We start from the raw sequence: 15,156 nt of genomic DNA, 5'->3' as shown, positions 1-15,156 counted from the left end.
ATTCTGTATTATTAGCCATAGAGTTAGAATTTGGTGATTTATCAGCTGCATATAACACCCAGTGCTCATTATTTCAAGTGCCCTCCTCAATGCCCATCACCCAATTACCCCACCCCCCACCTTCTCCCAAAATCACTATTTTTTAAAACAAAGATGAAGTAGGTTAATCCAATCTCATCACTCAGAGACATAAAATCTGCCAAATAATAATTATGTATTCATTGTTTAGTTTTAAAATCCTCAATGTGTACACTTAATAAATAAAATAAACATTATTTAATCAGTTTTACACTAAAATGCAATGTTTTAATGTTCAAACATTATGTTACAGAAAAAAGCAGTAATGACTAGAACTCTAATATGTTACCATGAAAGCTAACCCATTGAAAAACACAGTAAATTAAAAATAAACCACCTAAACTGTCCAGATGTTCAGATTAACATTTTTCTGTTCACTGAATAAATGACTTTGGAGCTCTTTCCCCACCTAACCTATTCAAATCATTTTAGCATTCCCCTTAAAAATACATTTATACTCACATTCACTTGAACTTGAATGGACCAGTCACCAAGTATTGGGTGGGAAGATAATTGAAAAGTTTTGGAAACCACGCCGAGATCACTTCGTTCTGACAACCACTGCTGGATCAAATTTGACTTGGGGTCCTACAATGAAAACCATACATGTTAACTGTATAGACTGCCGTGTACATGTGTACCCTATCTGGTTACGAATGATGCCCTGAAGCACTCCCAGGCACATCCAAAACATGGCCATAGAGAGAGTTTCTGGAAAATGTTGGCTGTATATTACAAGACAGAAGACAACCAAAATTCTTCCTTTCTCATACTCCTCTCATCTTTATTCTACTCCACTTTTTAATTCTCAGAACTATATTTCCTTCAACATGGAACAAAATGACGTGTACACCACCAAACCTGTGTTGTTACTGTTAACTGTAGAGATCACAGGCCTCGTGTATTCAAGGCCCACCATGTGTCAGGCACTGTGTTTTATCATTACAATCACACATCACCCAATCAGGCGCCTGGGTGGCTCAGTGGGTTGAGCGTCTGACTTCAGCTCAGGTCATGATCCCAGGGTCCTGGGATGGAGCCCCACATGAGGCTCTCTGCTCAGTGGGGACCCTGCTTCTCCCTCTCCCTCTGCCTCCTGCTCTGCCTACTTGTGCATGCTCTCTGTCAAATAAGTAAACAAAATCTTTAATAAAAAGTTTTTAAAATCTGTAATTCTCCCCCAGGGAAGGACTGTCCTCCCATTATAGTAGAAAACGGATTCCCAGAAAGCTTAGGTAAGCACTCAACTGTAAGTAATAAGTGAATTCAGGATTCAAACCCATGTGCCTTTAAATCCAAAAAATGTATCCTAAAGATGCTCACCCAAGGGGATACGTGAAAAATCCTTCGTCCTAGACTCTCCCAGACAACAGGGGAAGGGAATAATCCCTTCACGCAGAATTCATCCAAACCAATCCAGCAGCCGTCCCGGATGCCTCTCCCATTCCCAGCCCTGTCAGCTCTGGCTATTTAACCTCCTCTCTCTCATCTTTCTCCTCCTTTCCATCCTCACACCCAGCCAGCACGGCCTGTTTTCTAACCATCACCACTAATCTCCCTCCTCCAGTGTCGCCCCTCCAAGACATCCTCCCCACCGCCGACAGTGCTATCCATCTGAAACATAAATCTCAGACAAGACAAAGGGGTCAACATGCTTGGTCCCGTTGCTGACACAACAGGCAGTGAAGACACACCGGCTGTGATCGTTATGCTGGACCACAAGGTGATGCTGGCTCTTGTCTGCCTACAGAATGAGGTCTACACTCCTCTACACAGCATACAGAACTCAGGAGTCTGACTCCATCTACGTTCCTAAGCTCATCTTCCTCCAAACACACAGATCTGTTTGCAATTCACCTCTAAAAGCCTTTGCATCTAGGTCTCTACAACTGCTGCCTAGAGTGCCCTCCCTTCCCATCCAGTCGGTGCAATAAGCTCCGGTATCTTGCCTCCTATCCACGCCACCAGCAGATGAAATGGCCACTTCCTGGAGAGCCCTACGATATCTGGAGTTTACCCCTTTTGAGAACATATTACTATATAAGGTCCTCGTGGTTAATATATGGGGGTTTTTGTTCCCAGACTGTGAGCTCCTGAGAACAGGATCAAATATTTTCCCTTATTCCTATGCTCTGTCCTTTGACTAGAGGTAGTGGGTTAGCCCAGTTACTACAAGCCAGAAGAAACCCCTCTTCCTGAGTGGGGTAGAACGTGAAAGTCATAAGTTAAGTACCATGCCAAGAACTGAGTATGGCGCAGTCTAGTAAGCCAGAAACTCACTGTTAAAACCGAAAACCAAAAGCAAGTCAAGACTAAGCAGGTCACCACCCTTGGCCAACTCCTGGGACAGGCACTCTAATCAGCAGTCGGCTCTCCTGTGCCTGCCACAGACTGATGCATGCGAGGCCCACAAAGTCTAAACACTCAAAACCCAAGGAAAAAAACACAAACCAGCGAATAAATATATGCTGTCTAATAATAAAGGGAATGCAAGTGAAAATGAAAAAAAAATACCATTTTTCTTCTGTCCATCTGACAAAAATAAAAAAATAACAGTAATTCCCAGTGTCATTTAAACTGGGTGGAAAGGAATGTTCATACTCTGCTGGTGCATTATTTTGGTATACATTTGAGGGTACACATTTTTCTGGGGTGGGGCCATGGCCTCACAAGCAAAGGATGTCCTAAGTGAAGTTTTTGATGACTTTGTCCAGAGGATCTGGAGGGTTGGGAGTGAACGAGATAATTCCCCAGTTGCTCAAGCCTGTCTTAGACCTAGGCCTGTCACCAAAAACACATAGAGCGTAGAAACACCAGAAGTTTTCACACATCGGGATGTGAACAGGGCATCAGAGCAGAACCCCGCATTCGAACATCATCATTTCCTGCAAGGTCACATGCAAGACTGCCAGGTACCATGTGAACCGTGTCCCTGGCACAGCCGCCACAGTCACCACAGCTGGACGTGCTGGGAAAGTGGCCCCTTGTGCCCTCAGAGTCATCTTTAGATGGCCCAGGATCTCTCTCAGGTGTCTCAGCTCAGCACAGTCTCTGCTGCCTGGGCCAGACTGTCTCCAGCCACAAGTTCCCTGGCTGCAGAATGTGTCCCCAAGGAGAATTTCGGCCACTCGTTAGAGTCCTGGATGATGCACCCAGGGTCTGTCTAGAGTGGAGAACTGGAGAAGTCAAGTCACTTAAACAAGGTGGCCCTTCACCTCACCAGGGATGAGGTCATGGTTTTGCCCCAGCTGCTCCAGGCTGCAGGGCCAGGGCACAATCACAAGATAGAACCCCAATAACACCCCTCCCCAGGCAAGGTCATTCACCTGGACAAGGAGCAACACCTTTTTCAAGAAGGAAGTCAGGGCAGAAATCCCCTGAGCCAGCTGCCAGGCCAGTGTCGAAGGCACTTATTTCCAAAGTGTGAGCCCAGATATTAGCTGGAGGAAGCCGGAATTAGGGCAAGTTTTTACCACTGCTGAAAGGGCTGTGAAGGCCCTCTCATCCTGAGAAGGCTAGCTACTAAAGCAGCAAAATGAATAATATCCGTTGACAAAAAAAAAAAAAAAAAAAAAACAAACACTGATCACCCCTGTACATGCTGTGACAATCAATATTTTAGCTACATCCTACAGCCATTCTTTTTCTTTTACAACTTAGTGGTTTGACCAGTTTTACACTATGCTGTGTTCACAAGTGTAGCTACTGTCGGCCCCATTACATTGCTATGACAGTATCACTGACTATCTTCTTTTTTGTTTTGTTTTGTTTTAAATGTTTTATTGTGTTATGCTAGTCACCATACAGTACAACATTACTTTCTGATGCAGTGTTCCATGCTTCATTATTTGTGTATAACACCCAGCGCTCCATGCAATATGTGCCCTCCTTAATACCCATCACCAGGCTCACTCAACCCCCACTCCCTTCCCCTCTGAAACCCTGTTTGTTTCCTGTAGTCCATAGTCTCTCATGGTTTGTCTCCCCCTCTGATTTTCCCCCCAGTCACTCCTTGACCCGGCAAGATGGGTCCTGAGAAGTCGGCCTCTCAGCCATCAGGTGCACTTCTCCACCATAGCCTGCAGGTGGTGCTGTCCTGGGGGGTACCCATGGATTCAAGTCCGAGGCTCTTTTGTTACAGCAAGTTCTACTTTTTTTCTGGGAAGTTTTGCCAAGAAACCAACTATCGCACACTGAAAGATGGAGAAAACATCACAGTCTGGCCCAAATGACTGCTGTCAGACGAAGGAGGACAGCCGTGTGGGCATCAATGCTCTGATCTGGCTTCCACAAGTTAGAGGGAAGGAGGCCGCTGGACCTGAGCTCCTACCCCAGCCGCACCGCCTGCTTGCACAGAGCAGAGGATGGCTTTCTGCCCAGGCACCTGTGCCCAAACACTCTGGGTTCCAGGTGGAATTCTAACCTGTGTAAATCCCCATCCCTGGCCAAGAGGGCCACATCTTGGCCACGCAACTAGAACCAGAGATTTCTCTGAGCACTTCTGAGAAAGTCAAATGTGGCAAGCTAAGCTCAGAATTGGAGAAAAGAACCCAAGAGTACAAATTGAAGGTTCCAAAGGTGATCCTAAAGTAGCGTAGAGAAACAAAATAATAAATGCACAGACCAGCACCACTCTAAATGCTTTACTTAAATTATCTCACTTAATCTTCACAAAAACTCCTGGGAGGTGTTTGTCCCTTAATCCAGTAGCTAGATTAATGCCTAGAGCAGGCAATTTATCCAGTGCTGACTTTTATTACCACAGGTAGAACAAGGCAGATTGGATAGAAACAGCCAGAAATAGGCAGATGTTGACTTGAAAGATGGTATGAATGTAGTCCATAAAACACTGCTTAGAAAGCTATTTGAATTCAGAAATGCTATTCTCTGGGGCACGTCTGCCTTTGGCTCAGGTCATGATCTCAGGGTCCCAGGTTCAAGCCCCGAGACAGGCTCTCTGCTCAGTGGGGAATCTGCTTCTCCCTCTCCCTCTGCCTCAGCTCCTCCTCACTGCCTGCGCGTGCTCTCTCTCTCAAATAAAAAATAAAGTAAAATAAAATCTCTGAAAAAAAAAAAGAAAGAAATGCTATTCACTATATCAACCTCCTTTATAAACATTCCAACACACAGCAAAGACAGAAATCCACAGAGCTAGAATTCTTGGAAATTCAAGAACATGCATCGAGCATCATGCCGACCAACGTTGTGCTTACTACAAACACAGACTGGCTTGAAGTTACACGTATACATGTCTGCTTCACTTTTGTTTGCTTTTTAGTTTAATTTAGAATGACAAAAAAGTTAAAAAGAATAGGAAGATACTGAACTAAAAAAGCCTGAACCTGCCTTCCATCCTATGGCATTCATTAGAACATTTAGGGTAACCAAAAGAGATCCCGGGACCAGGGACTTTCAGGTGTTATCAAGAGAGTCCCAGGAAAACAAGGATGGGTTAGTCGCCACCCTGTTTCCATGCAGTGATCCAATGTCTCATATCCTCCTCAGCGTAAGTGTAGAAAAGCAGGTCCAGCCGGATCTCAATTGTCCTCAACTTGGTTCTCACAGGAAAGCACTCAGTCTATGTTGCCTCTAGGGCATCAGAGCGTTGGAGAAGCAGAGGCCAGATGACTTCCTGCCATAGGGGATTCCCATAAACATAAGAGCTAATGTTTAGTGAACATGTACTATGTGGCAGGCATAATTCTAAATGCTTTACTTGGATTATCTCACAAAAACCTTTGTGAGGTATTACCATTATTACTCATTTTAGAAATAAAGAAACTGTGGTTCAGAGAGGTGCATTTTCTCCAGGTCTCACAACTAGCAACTATTCTTCTTAGAGCAGACAGTGATCCTTTTATAAGCCAAATCACACCATGCCTGTCCTCAGAATTCTCCAGTGAATTCTCATTTCACTCAGAGTAAAATCCAAGGTCCCTATCATGACCCTAAGAAGATCCTGCACAATCCCTCCTCTAACCCACCTACCTGTATCTTACCTCATCTCCTATTAGTTGTTCCCTCACTCTCTGGGACACTATCAGCCTCTTTTCCCCCAGTGCACCTAACAAGTTCCCACCTCAGGGTCTTTATACAAGCTGTTCCCTCTCTAGGGGCTCATTCTTTTACTTCCTTTAGATCTCTGCTCAAATAAGACTTCCCTAACAACCCCAGAGAAAATAGCAAACACAAACACTCTTTCTCTCTCTCTTAACACACACACACACACACACACACACACCCCAATTCTTTTATATACATTTTTTAAAGATTTTATTTATTCACTTAACAGAGAGAGCATAAGCAGGGTGCAGAGCAGGCAGACGTAGAGGAAAAAGCAGGCTCCCTGCTGATCAAGAAGCCCATTGCGGGCCTCGATCCCAGCACTATGGGATCATGACCTGAGCCGAAGACAGATGCTTAGCCATCTGAGCCACCGAAGCACCCCTACACCTTCTTTTTTTTTTTTTTTTTTTTAAAGTAGGCTGCTTGCCCAGCGCAGAGACCAATGCAGGGCTCAAACTCAAAACCGTAAGATCAACCTGTTCAACCAACTGAGCCACCCAAACCCCAGGCTTCTCACTTCATACACATATTTATGTGTTTGTTTAGTGTCTGTCTCCACACTATTCACTGAAATACATGCTTGATGTGAGCAGGAGACTTAATCTGTTCTGTTCACAGACCCATTCCAGGGGCCTGAACACAGAAGCTCAATAAAGGTTGACCAATGAATTAATCAATGAAAAAGCAAGGACTGGAGCCCGAGTTGCCCAACTCCAGAGCCTAAGCTCTGAACCCATTGTTCTACCATCTCCCCTCCGAGAAAGAGCACTCTCATGTTGGGAAGGAAGCTTATCCATGGTGAGTTCTAAAATAATATGAACAGGACTTCAAAGAGAGCTTTAGTGAGATAACTTGAACTTACTTTATTTCTGTCTGGCACTTACCTTAATGAGAATGTTTAAAGAAGTTTTATAAGGTTTAAAATCTGAGAAGAGTGTAACAATACGAAACTTCACTTCCTGCTTTGGCTTGTACAGAGACTTGTCTGTTTGAATGAAGACAGTCATTCTCTTGGTCTCAAATGATAAACGCGTACTATTAGAGAATAAAATCTCATCCTGGGCCCATCCAGTTACACGCAGCTCATAGATCCCATCTGCACTGTTCAGAGGGAGCTGGGGAAAATAAAGAGATCAGACAAATGACATTCTCATTTTGCCTCAGAAGTGTTTTTAAATGTAAGTCAGACTAGAACATTTAAATCCATAGTATTATTAACAGCAAAAGCCATGTTGAAAAACTCCCTCCTCGTAGGCACCAACATTAAACAATTTGTATTCCCTCCTAACAGCCTGCAGTTTTCTCCCCAGCTAAATCGGAGGGTTCCTGGAAAGGAGGGCTCAGCAGCAGTGACTGTGTCATTTCCTATTCCCAGAGCAAATTCTTCCTCATGGTCGCTGTGGGTTGGGATATCTAATATCTTTCAACATTTTTTCCATGTCCCCCTAGTTGAGGCAGTCCACTGGTGAAAAGCACATTTGCACAAGACTTCTTTCCTTGTTGTACTCTCTCGAGTTCTTTCCTACCGTGCACACTCTTCCTGCACCCCGCACAGCACGAGTCGCGGTGCTGGAAAGGACCGACACACTACTGCTGCTCTCCTAAGGCTCTCACTGACAGAATTCCTACCTTCCAGCATGAACAGACCAGAAGCCTTACTCAGCAGTTTGCTTGACCTGTGGCACCTGACGACAATCCTCCAGATGGGTGCTCCTACTAACACCTGTTTTATAAACAAGGAAAGTGGGGCTTGGAGGAGTTTGGGAAGTTGCTCCAGGTCAGAAGCAAAGATGCAACCCACAATGAGCTGTGCTACTCTGCTAAAAGCCTCCATTGGCTGCCTCTGAAACATGTCTGACCATTCCTCGACTCTTGCCCCTCTGCCCTTCCAAATGTGGAGTCTCCTTCTCCAGAGTTAGGGATTTGCTTCTCAAGAAGAGAATGAAGCTGTGTCATAGAAAGGATAGCATCTGCCTGGTTCTCTCTCTTTCCCTCTCTCTCTCTCTGGGATTCTTCACTCTGGAGGAATCCAGCTGTGCCATGTGATGAAGATGCTTGAGACGCCTGCAGGGAGAAACTGAGGCCTCCCTCAGCACCAGCTTGATAGCCTTATGAATGAGCTCCCATACCAAGGATCCCCAGCCCTGGGGAATCCTTCAGGTGACTGCAAGTCTAACTGACATCTTGCAATATCCCAAATCAGAACAGCCCAGTTCCGTGGTTCCCCTATTCCAGACCCACAGAAATTGTGAGAAGCCATAAAAGCTTATTGCTGTTTTAATGCCAAAGCTTTGAGATAATCGGTTTAAAACAGACGACTTAGCATACTTGACTCTCAGTTGGTTTTCATGTTAATAAACCTGCGATTCTAAAACTAAATTGTGATTCATTCTTGCAAATAAGTTTTGTCCACAGAAAGCTCGGAGACCTTCCAGTCATAGCAGCTACCTGGAAGCTAGCAAGATGCCTAAGAATACAAAGGAAATGTAACAAAGCACCAATAAAATTATCAACAAAAAATATTTAGGGAGAGAAATACTGATGTCCACAATTTACCTGGAGATACATTTAAAAAATAAGATGAATTAATGGACAGAGAGACAGAGAGACATGTTATAGAGCAAGTATGGCAAAATGTTAATGGGAGACTGGGAGTGGTGCGTATAAAAGGGTTCACTATGAATTCCTTCAAGTTTTGTGTATATTTGCAAATTTCTTAATAAAAAGTTAGAAAAAAAACAATCAGTAGCATCACATTCAAATAACTTCCAGTGCCAATTTCTGCTTTTCTTCAATAAATATTTCTTGAGCACCTTCTGTCTCCAGGTTGTTCTGAGTCTTTGGGATACAACATGAACCAAAGACGTGTGCCCTCATAGGGCTGGGAGTCTAGCTTGGAACCTGCATTCTTATATTCCATTTTCTCAAATGATACTTCAGCTCCCAGATTCTTTTAAATAGGTATTTTAATACTAAAAGCAGGACACGGTCTATGCCAGCCTATCAAAGACTTACACGTGGCAAAGATTCATAAATACTTCGTGTTTAAAATATGGTATTTGATAGGATTGATTTTCATGATCTGGAGACAGTTTGATCATTTTTAGGCCCCAGAACAGATAGCAGATTGAAGATTTATGGCAAATCCATGATGCAGCGGCCCAAAACTAAAGAGGCCCATTAACCACTAGAACACCAAAGAGTTAAAGAAACAGAAGTAACACACAATGTGTCCCAAAACCTTCTCTCCTATCCATCCTCCTTCAGGGAGCGCTGGCACTGCCTCAGGAGGAGACAGTACTATCTTCTGCTCCTCTTAGCTACACCTCGCCCCCCACATCCCCTCCTCCCACCCCAATTTGTTTTCTCAACTTCCCTGTTAGAAATCTCACCACCACCACCCCTCCTGCATATGTAAGATTTACACAATTCAAGATGCTCAAAGCCTCAGTGTTCATCCCAGGGCTGGAAAGTCAGAGATGACAAGTGAACCTGGTGTATCAGCAGAGCAGGGGTGACTCTACAAGCCACAGGGCATCACTGTACGCCTTGGGGTGTCCCCACAGACTTTGCATGGCACCAGGAATCCTGTGACATGGTAGAGACCTTAGTTTTCCATTGCTAACATAAAAGCCATAAAAGCAGAATGAGGAGACTGAAGAAAACACCATGGATTTTAAGCAATCTCTATGGAAGTTTCTCTCTGTACCAGACCTAGGATGGGTTGTAACCTGCTCCCCACAGTGGAGAGGACACCAGAAGGTATTAGCTCCTGAATCTTCGCTGATCAACTGTCTCTGCCTTCTTGGGGTCACAATTATTGAAAGAGCTCCCAGGATTGGTAATAAAGAGGCTCCCTCATCAGAGATTTCCAAATCTCTTATATAAGAACCAATTATTCGCCCACAGAGATTTGGGACCTCTGTATGTTGAGCCAAGACCAGATGGCTGGAGAAAGATACAATGCCCACAGAGGACACTGTCTAGCAGCAGGACAAGAGAAGGGGAGTGCACAACATCAAGGGGCTTTGATCAGCAAAGTATCGATTAGCATCTGAGTTGGGTATGTAAGATTCTCATTAGGCTAAGTCTATTCTGTGTATACATGAATGCTAATTTTCTAAGGAAATGATTGCTCTTTGCCCAAAATATGGAAGGAAGGTATGCTCAAAAAGTCCTTGGTGGACAGGCACTTGGCTGGCTCAATCAGTGGAGCATGTGATGCTTGACCTCAGGGTTGTGAGTTCGAGCCCCACATTGGGCAGAGAGTTTGCTTAAAAATAAAATAAAAATAAATAACAATTTTTAAAAAGGTCCCTTGGTGGGCAAGGAACTAATTTGGGTTGACTAAAACCATCTTGTCCTCTCTAAAAGATCAGTTGTCAAGGAAACTGAGACAACACAATAGCATTGATCCTACTCTACTTCATTAATAATGCTAGTTATTAAGAGTAGTGGAGATTTCAAATAACTTTTAAAATAAGGTTTGGGAATTTAAGAGGATGGTTTCTATTAAAAAATATTTTTAGGGGCGCCTGGGTGACTCAGTGGGTTAAGGCCTCTGCCTTTGGCTCGGGTCATGAGCTCAGCGTCCTGGGATTGAGCCCTGTGTTGGGCTCTTTGCTCGGTGGGGAGCCTGCTTCCCCCTCCCTCCCTGCCTGCCTCTCTGCCTACTTGTGATCTCAATCTCTCGGTCAAATAAATAAACAAAATCTTTAAATATATATATTTTTTAAAATATTAATTATACATAAAATAAACTTTAAAAACATTTCCAACTTTAAAAGCCACTTCTTCATTTAAGTTGGACTTCTTTACAGAGAGAATAAAAGAAATTTCTCCTAGCACATTCTCTGCAAAAAGTAATATTGGTATTAAGCATCAATTGTTTTTTAATTTACTTCTTATTAAAAGCTGACTGTAGTGTATCAAAAGTAAAAACAATAGGCTAATCAGATATTAAAAACACATTTGTTTCAATGCAGTCAAAATATTTATATTGTACAGCAAAAACTTGAGAGAACCTTAAAAAACAATTCAAAATGTTACATTTACAAACATGAGATTGCAAGAGCACACTCTGAAAGTTGGGTCTATGTTAACTGAAAACTCGTAACCATACAGAACTTTCTATTTTTGCCAAGAATGATCACATTTTCCCAGACACTTTATGACTAGGTCTTTAAACTTCTGTTTTACTAGAAAAGGGATATAGTCCTAAATATAATCTCCAGTAAAGCTTTCAGTAGATAATTGCTATATCTACAACAATAGAAAGAGCATTAATATTAAAGACAAATACAGGATGTTGGAGTTTGTATTTCACACAGTTAAGACTTAAAAGAGTCAGAGCAGCCAAATTCCAGCTTAATGATAGTTTGGCCAGGTACAGTTTATAATAAACTGACATTACCGGAACAGGCCCAGGTGCCCTCATTCGGCCTGATGCCTTCCCTGCTCAGCCCTTCTACTCTTCCAGCCTGTGCACCTGCAGGCTTCTCTGAAGAAACCAGACAGTTGTACTTTAAACTGTGGTTCCTGGGGGTGCCGGGGAGGCTCAGTCACTTAAGCATCTGCCTTGGGCTCCAGTCCTGATCTCAGGGTCCTGGGATCGAGCCTCACCCATGGCTCCCTGCTCAGCAGGAAGTGTGCCTCTTCCTCTGCTCCTCCCCCGACCCTCGGGCTCTCTCTCTCAGATAAATAAATTAAATGTTTTTTAAAAATAAAAACATAAACTGTGGTTCATGGACTTAAATCCCACCACCTTCTGCTGTAGGACTATTGTATTACACAGGATTTACTTTAACCATTTATTAGAAAATTCTTTCAACAGCATATGGCCAGCTTCTAATGTTTTAGGGTACAAGAACACAATGCGATATTTTATTATCACTGAGATTGGGTTTCCCCACTTCCACCTGCTTCGCCTCTTTTTCCCTACTTTCTATTTAACAGTAGAAAAGCAGTTTTATTTCTTAGTAAGGAAAGCAGAAGCATTATAGGTAAGAAATCATAGCCATGGAATATAAGTAATTTTTATAAAGCACTGTTTGGCCACACTGTGTTCTCTAGGAACAACCCCACTCCACTTCCAGTGATTGCTGAATATGTTTCAAAAGTAACCTTCAGGAAGTAATGGAGGAAATGGGGGAACCTGGCTCATCAGGTGATGCTGATTCTACATTAAGTATGTAAAGTGTCAGGGCTAAAGTTGTTCAAAGGAAAACCACCGGCCCAAGGTGAACTAGCTTGCTCCCAGACGAGCAAACTGAGATTTAATGGCAGTTTCAACTTCTCCAGGAGTGGACTTTTAGGACAATCAATCTGGAACTTTCTGACAAGCACCCATGAGGTAATCTGTCACATGGGCCCTCTCCATCCCCACCCCCACCCAAAGGAAGATGAGGTAATCTACAGGATAAGACCCCAGGCCCTTCCCCCTAAGGGAAGGTGACCTTGTCTGGAACAATCCTTTCTTTTCTTTTGCTAATAACTTCCTTGCCCCACCCTCCTTCCTACAAAAATCTTCCACACGGTACAACTCTGGAGCTCCCCCTCTACTTGCTAGATGGGATCCTGTCCAATGGCTTAATAAGGCCAATTAGATCTTCAAATTTACTAGGCTGAGTTTTGTTTTTTTAACAAAGTCACCAGTCAACTATTCTCAGAAAAGTATACTAAATGGCATCTCTTGTTGGATGCTGTGGTCTCCGTTCTCTATTGTACATTCAAAGTGTGAAGCTCCAAAACAAAACATAGTCATAAAAGCACAAACTTCCAAATCAAAGCGATGACAAGTAGGATCAGTTCACAAACAGCATGTAATCATCAGGTTTTATGACTTTCTCAACAAAATAATAACCCCTTTCCACTTCTATAGGAAATTTTTACAGCACTTTCACATCTTACTTCACCTCTGGGGTATCCCCTATGAAACAGGAGGCAGTTTCTTTATCCCCTTTTCCAGGGCTGGGACAAGGGTGAGGTGGGTGAGGCCCTGTCCCAGGTGCAAAACTTAAAGAGGAGACCAAAAAAATTCAGCAACCAAGATAAATAAATTTGTAATATTTAAAATATTTCTAAGTAGAAATAATGTAAAAACTTAAATTATGAACAACAACAACAACAAAAAAGTTTCAATAAAGACAGGATCAGTATCATCAATGCCTCAGCCTTCAGTAGAGCTCAGCGTGGCACTCCACTTTTCCAGGACAGAGAAACTGAAGGACAGAGTGATCATTATTACACCCTCAAAACTCTAAGGTTTTTTAAGGCAGATGCCTGTGTTTGTGGCAATAGTCCAGGCCAGGTTCCCTCAGTGAGTTCCCTATTTTACGTGAAGAAAATCTCTGCTATGGGTTTGAAAAGGCTGATAACCAATCTCCTTGCAGTAACAGTATTCTGGGTCTAAATGTGAAACTGAACTCAAGTCAAATTCACAAGGGGTGTAAATTGATATAAAGGCCAACAAAATATTAATTTTTTGTTTCATTGGTCAAAGCAATATATATTTCTGAAACCAAATTTTTTAAATGGATACTTACTGATGGAAGAGTAAGTGTCTTGAAAGAGCCTAAAAGCAAAACAGGGAAGAAAAGAGAGTCAGAATTTGAATACAATGATATACTACACAACTCCGAAGACTTTCCTAATACTCTTTCGGATGGAGAAGGAATCATAAGCTTACAGAATCATAAACTTATTTGGTCAAAACAAAACAATTGTGAAAGCCCAGAATACCTGAGGGATTACCATAGAACTTCGTGCCAAAGAATTAAGGAAAGCTAAGCCAGACTTAAAAAGCCATCAGTGGGTGAACCCCACCCCCCAAAATTAGCTTAAGTTCTTCTTTTCTTTTCCATTATCATTTTTGTTGTCATCGTTGCTGCTGTTTATGTTGTTGCTTTAATGTTCTAAATATTAGGGGTGCCTGGGTGGCTCAGTGGGTTAAGCCTCTGCCTTTGGCTCAGGTCATGATCCCAGGGTCCCGGGATCAAGCCCTGCATCAGACTCTCTGCTCCGCGGAGAGCCTGCTTCCTCCTCTCTCTCGGCCTACTTGTGATCTCTCTGTCAAATAAATAAATAAATAAATCTTTTTTTTTTAAAAAAAAAAGGTTCTACATATTGGAGGGACATATGAATCTGTGTTGAGAAAGAAGTTGAGGTTTATTTATGTTCTCAGACCCTCATGATAAAGGAAGAAAAGGAAGGCATTAGTCACATCAGGGGTGAGCTGGGACTCATCACTGAGTCACTGGTATTAGAGTGATGCAGACTTCTTTTCATGTACAGTTTCTAAACATAGGGCTGCTAATTTAACTCATGCCAATTTCTCATCAGATCCAATTACTTCAAGGGAAAAAATGTTTCAAGTTAAAAATAAAAGAGTACTTATCCAAAGGTCCTATTGAAGTGACATGAATTCAGAGGTGATGATGGACCCTCACAGTTCCTTCATTTAAGAAATACTTGTGAATATTTAAGAAGTATTTACCACCATGAATAAGACAGACATGGTCCCTGTCCTCCTGGAAGCCACATGTGTCTATCCTATAGAAACAGACACCAGAGCAGAGCACGTAGAGAGCAGGGGTTAAGCAAGTGGCCTCTGGAATTAGACTCCACCAATTCTATACTCATCAACCATGTACTAGCCCCATCCTTGAAAGAGTTACCTGATTGTCTAGGTTCAATTTCTTCACCCATAAACTGAGCATGTTAATAATAGGACCAATCTCATAAAGTGGTTGTGAAGAATAAGTATGTTGATACCTAGAAAGTGTATAGAACAGTGTCTGGCACAGAGGAAACACTTGAAAAATGTAAGTCACTGTAGCGCCAGAAAACTTGGAAGAGATCTCCTCTGGGGATGTCCGTGTGCCTCTATAGCAGGGTCTTCCCATTTTCATAATAGAGCACTCAGTCGATCAGTACATATCACCAATGTCAAGTTAGATTATCAAGTCATATACATACATGCACTTTCTCAACCAAAATACTAAATATTAGAAA

At 42.6% G+C, this 15,156-nt stretch overlaps 1 protein-coding gene across 2 annotated transcripts in view; it reads right to left on the bottom strand.

Moving 5' to 3' along the window:
• CD109 (CD109 molecule) overlaps positions 1-15,156 on the bottom strand; it is a 138,294-nt gene that overhangs the window by 102,704 nt on the left and 20,434 nt on the right. For both annotated transcript variants that reach the window (XM_059178469.1, XM_059178468.1), the window contains exons 3-5: positions 13,689-13,717; positions 7,029-7,259; positions 541-666 (exon numbers count right to left, since the gene is read on the bottom strand). In XM_059178469.1, coding sequence (XP_059034452.1) covers positions 541-666; positions 7,029-7,259; positions 13,689-13,717 — 386 coding nt within the window. The remainder of the gene's footprint in view (positions 1-540; positions 667-7,028; positions 7,260-13,688; positions 13,718-15,156) is intronic.

This window comes from Mustela lutreola, chromosome 6 (assembly GCF_030435805.1).
Source record: "Mustela lutreola isolate mMusLut2 chromosome 6, mMusLut2.pri, whole genome shotgun sequence".
In the NCBI taxonomy this organism is placed as follows: Eukaryota; Metazoa; Chordata; class Mammalia; order Carnivora; family Mustelidae; genus Mustela; species Mustela lutreola.
Note: the sequence above shows the minus strand (reverse complement) of the source record. Positions and strands in the feature narration are given on the sequence as shown.